Genomic DNA, 4791 nt, shown 5'->3' on the forward strand with positions numbered 1-4791 from the left:
TCGTTCTTTGCAGGAAAAGTTGGCACTTTTTAGAAAAAATTAATAGCAGTTCTTAAGGTTAGGCAGTTCTGTTCTGACAGAGAAGACGAGTACATACTTACCTGAAACAGGCATACCGAACCGGCGCGCGCACTGGGAAACCTGTCTGCTGCTCTGTTTTAAGGCAAGGAGCGCGCCTTAGATGTGTGCAGTGAGACAGCACATCTGGCAGACTCCCTTTTGGGGCCTTCGTTTTGCCTTTCCCCCAAAGCCGTATGGTTATTTGTAGCAGAATTCAAGGGATCAGAACTACAGGAAACCTTCATTCTTGGGATGTCTGTGGAGCATCTTCCTCTAGTTAATGTACTGTATTGCTGTTCTTTAATAGACCATTCAACACCAGCCAGCCAATCTCCTCATTCCTCGAACCCAAGCAGCCTGCCGAGCTCCCCTCCAACACACAACCATAATTCTGTCCCGTTCTCCAATTTTGGACCCATTGGGACTCCAGATAACAGGGACAGGAGAACTGCAGATCGATGGAAAACTGATAAGCCAGGTGAGTCCGGGCTTCACTGCTTAGCGATCCTTCCCTGGCTTTGGGCATTTGACACTGGTAGCGCGTCATCTTGAGTTACTCTTACCTCTTTTCATTCCTAGCCATGGGGGGGTTTGGCATTGATTACCTCTCAGCAACGTCATCTTCTGAGAGCAGCTGGCATCAGGCCAGCACTCCGGGTGGCTCCTGGGCAGGCCATGGTCCCTCCATGGAGGATTCCTCTGCTGTGCTCATGGAAAGCTTAAAGGTGAGTGAGCCGGGGGCAAGAACTGCAGTCTCTGCTTCTGTTCACAGGGCTAGTCTCACTCCTGAGGCCCTTCGAACTGACTGATTCATGGCACTTCCCTTACCTTTACCTGCCTTATAAAATTCTTGAATAGGATTGCTTTTTTTTTTTTTTTAATTTGTGAATTTGGTAGTGATGAAGCAGTATCTTTGGGACGGGCATGAAGTCTTTAGCTGGAGTCTAAGATTAAGAAAATTCTGACTCATCTTGGAATATTTTATTTAAGCCTTTTCTGAATAAGTAGAAGGAGGATATCTAATTTTAGACACGTGTTGTTTGCCTAAAACCTTTCTAGTAAATGCTCTGTGGTCTCACATGGAGCCGAGTTTTAGTTAAAAAAAAAAAAAAAAGACTTCGTTTGAAACAAAGAGACTTTCAGCTTTTCTGGTTTAAAATGATCTTCATGAGAACTGGTCAGTCTGGGAGACCTGGTCTACAACAACTTTTGCTCACAGCTGGATTTTTTTAGGGGTGGGAAATCTTGGGACATAAATGCCTTTGTGTTTGGCTGGGATTAAAAAGCAAATCCCTTTCAGACAACCAGGCACTTGACCTCTGCTGACAAGCTCTGGGCTGTTTTTCAGTCTATCTGGTCCAGCTCCATGATGCATCCTGGACCTTCCGCTCTGGAGCAGCTGTTAATGCAGCAGAAGCAGAAGCAGCAGCGGGGACACGGCACCATGAACCCTCCACACTGAGCCAAGGGGCAGCCCTGGGAACGAAGGCTCCATAAACCATGGCATGCTGGGCTTGCAGGACCAGCCCACGCAGTCCCCTGCAGGTGGCAGCCCTCTTTTCTGTTCCTTGCTGTTGAGAGGGTGTAAGCGTCCACCAGCCCGCTGAGTGTGCACGAAATGTCCGCAGTGCAACAAAAAGAAAAACCACCAGGAACTGTCCGTCCCCCGGGGCCTTGCGGAGGGGGAGGAGCTGCTGCTCGTCTCACTCAGTTACGTGACATCACTGCCTCTCCCCTTCTCCGTCGTGCATGTCCCCAGCCACACGGGCAGTGAAAGCTGAGAAGGGAAGGCAGATGGGAGAAGCCAGTGGGAACTTCTCAGTCCTTTTTTTCCTCTTTGGGGAATAAAATAGGAATCCATTAATGATTGCTTTGCTGACTGAGAATGTAGTTGAAATTACTCCTGAACATCTTTTATTATTGTTATTACTCTCAGTAGTGAAACATCACACTGAATTCTTCCATACACAGACGTGCTTCTAGTCAGTGTGTAGCAAGGAAAGCCCCGTGCGCTGCTCCTGTGCGAGGCTGGCGGTGACCGGAGGGGGAGACTGACCTCTTCCGCCAGTGGAGTGTTCCAGGAGGGAGAGGACAGAGGCCTCCACTTTCACCCAGAAGGTTCTGGTGGGCCCTCCTCTGGCCTGGAGACTCCAGCAGGAAGCGCCCTTCTCTCTGTCGGTGCTCGAGCCCCAGTGGAGGACGCAGCGTGGGTGGTGGTGCTGGGCTGGACTAGCTGACGACTGCTGTAGGATTTTAAATGAACGTTTTCGATTCCTGTACATTTTACGGTAGCATAGCAAGCCGTCTCACGGAAGGCAGGCTAGTCCACTCGCGGCCTGACACATTTTAGTAGGTAGAAGCTTTCAGTGTGGTTATTTTTCATTTGGTTGGTTTTTGTGCCCCCATCCTACCTACCGCCCACCTCCTGCTGTCCCTACCTCCATCCCCCTTTCTGCCCTGCGCTGTGTGCTGGTAATTGTGTTTACTCCTAATGTGTACAACATCTCGCCAGGGAGCAGCAGCACGGGGCCAGGAGGGGGGCCCAAAGACAGTCTGAGAGAAAGGAAGCAGCGGCGTCTGCTGAGCCTGCCGAGGGGCCGCCCGCCGCGGCCTCCCAGCCTCTGCCTCCAGAGTGAGACCCAGGGCAGCACGGACACGTGTGCGTCCCGCACAGAAGAAAGCGCAACGAAGCCCCTTCTGGAAAAGGCGAAAGAAAGGAAAATCAACTTTTATTTGATATTTATTAGAAGGAAAGAGGACTGAAAATGTTCTTGTGTAGAAACAGAAGGACAGCATTTCTGCTAGTTATTTCCTAGAAAAGTAATATTTTAAGGGGAAATGATGGAAACAATCTGATGAATGTCCAGTTGCTGTGCTAGTGGTAGGGTCTGTTTCCTGGGAGGTCTCTTGTGTACGTGTGCGTGTCCGTGTGCAGGTGTGCACGCCCAGCTGCCCCCCAGGGGAGGGGCGGGGTGTGTGCGTGTGTGGGGTTAGTGTGGGACCCCAGCTGGAGAACGGCTGCAGAGCCAAGCACATCCAGGAGCCCCGGGCGTCACTGGAGTCCGGGCAGCCCCAGCAGCGACAAGGGGCGAGGGGAACACTCACTGCTCTTGCTAGAGCGGTTGGAGTCCCGTGTGCTTACATGATTGCTCTTTTAGTTTGACGTGGTGTTTGGGTTTTTTGTTTTTGTTTTGTTTTTTGAAAGGTCTGAAAGGGTGAAGTCCCCCACCCAATGGCAATATGAAGCCCTCTGTGCTTCTCTCCAGCCCCTTCCCCGTGCCACTTCTCCCCCATTCCCTCCCTCCCGAGCCTCCTTCCCTGCCGCCTCTGCCCACGTTGTGTTTGAGCTCTGCATTCCGGCAGCTGCGACATTCCAGTGTTTGAACTGTCACCGGTTCTTGCACCCTCGACAGGCTGACCAGGTTCGTCGTCTCGCTCCCCGAAGTGCCCACATCCCACCCACAGCCCCGTTTCTGCATGAGGATTCGGTGTGTGGAATGCTCCCTGATGCTCGGGGCGGGAGCCCTCGCCCTGCCGCCTTCCGCGTGGAGCAGTGGGGAGGAGAGCAGGCTCTTCACCGGAAGCTGGTTTTGTGTAGTAAACTTTCTTCTGTGCTTTGTTTCTGTTTTTGTTTTTTGTTTTGTTTCGGTCTGTCTGTGCAAGCCCTGCAGCTGCTGAACTCGGCTTTGCCTTTAATTAAACCACGTTCTCCAACCAGCCCTGTGTATAGGTTGTTCTTCTGTCCTAAAAGAAAATCCAGCCAAACGAAAGCCTGAACTGCTCACGAGTCATCTAGGGGAAGCAAAGATGGTCAAGAATCAAACACGCTTCGGGGTTGTTTTTGCTTTTAGTCGCATTCTAAACCAGTATGCATGACTATGGAAAGGGGTGGGTAGAAACTGGCAAAATTCTTTTAATAAATAAATGGCTTATGCAGGGGGGCTAACCCAGCGTTTTTATCCCCTTTGTTGCTGTTAATAAGGCAACTCAGAGGTAGTAACTAGTGTTGCTAGCTTTGGGGCTGTGTTTCCTTTGAGTTGTGTCCCAAATTTCCAGCGGCAGCCCGCTGGGCCTTGGCGGTGCACCCAGAGCCAGTGGCACGGCCCGCCCGTCCGTGTTCAGCACGGCGACCAGCTGTCCTGTCGCCTGATGTTGACTGAGCCTGCACTTCACTTCCTAGCTCTGCTTTCCGCAAGCACCTACACACTTGACACACTGTTCACAATGCCTCGTGTGCTCTGTAAGAGAAAGGGGGAGTGCGGCCACGTCTTTGAAGGTCTAGTATTTAATGGAATCTTTCACCCAAGGTAACCCTGAAAAACCAGGCAGTTGGGGTAAATGATAACCAAAATAAAGCCGTAGCAATCTATTATGTACATCGGTATAGTACGTATTATAAACGTCATCTGACAGGATGGTGCACTTACCTGTCAGTGGCGTGGATTCAGTATTGAGACCTGAACAAATGTCCCTCCCTGAGGAGGCATGAGGGCCTGGGATTCTAGTATTTTACTTCTCTGTGGGGTTAACAGCTATATTCCGGGGGAACCTAACCCAGTGTAGGTTCTGTTTAAGCACTGAGGATTTTAACTTAAAAAAAAAAAAATTGTGTGTGTGTGCGCGCGCCTTCTGAATCACCCCTAAAATTCCCTCAGGCCCTGGGAGTCTGGGACAGTGATGGTGCAGGAGTAGGGGTACTTACACTTAGGTCTGGGGCCTGCACTCGGCGTG

At 50.9% G+C, this 4791-nt stretch overlaps 1 protein-coding gene across 8 annotated transcripts in view; it reads left to right on the forward strand.

Annotated features, from left to right (window-relative positions):
• Positions 1 to 3777, forward strand: part of SMG7 (SMG7 nonsense mediated mRNA decay factor) — a 75698-nt gene extending 71921 nt beyond the window's left edge. For all 8 annotated transcript variants that reach the window (XM_074349927.1, XM_074349926.1, XM_074349931.1 and 5 more), the window contains 3 exons: positions 368 to 538; positions 640 to 785; positions 1409 to 3777. In XM_074349927.1, the coding sequence (XP_074206028.1) occupies positions 368 to 538; positions 640 to 785; positions 1409 to 1522 (431 nt within the window). In that variant the 3' untranslated portion in view covers positions 1523 to 3777. The remainder of the gene's footprint in view (positions 1 to 367; positions 539 to 639; positions 786 to 1408) is intronic.
• Positions 3778 to 4791: the final 1014 nt, after the last annotated feature.

The sequence above is a fragment of the Camelus bactrianus genome, chromosome 21 (genome assembly GCF_048773025.1).
Source record: "Camelus bactrianus isolate YW-2024 breed Bactrian camel chromosome 21, ASM4877302v1, whole genome shotgun sequence".
Taxonomy (NCBI): domain Eukaryota; kingdom Metazoa; phylum Chordata; class Mammalia; order Artiodactyla; family Camelidae; genus Camelus; species Camelus bactrianus.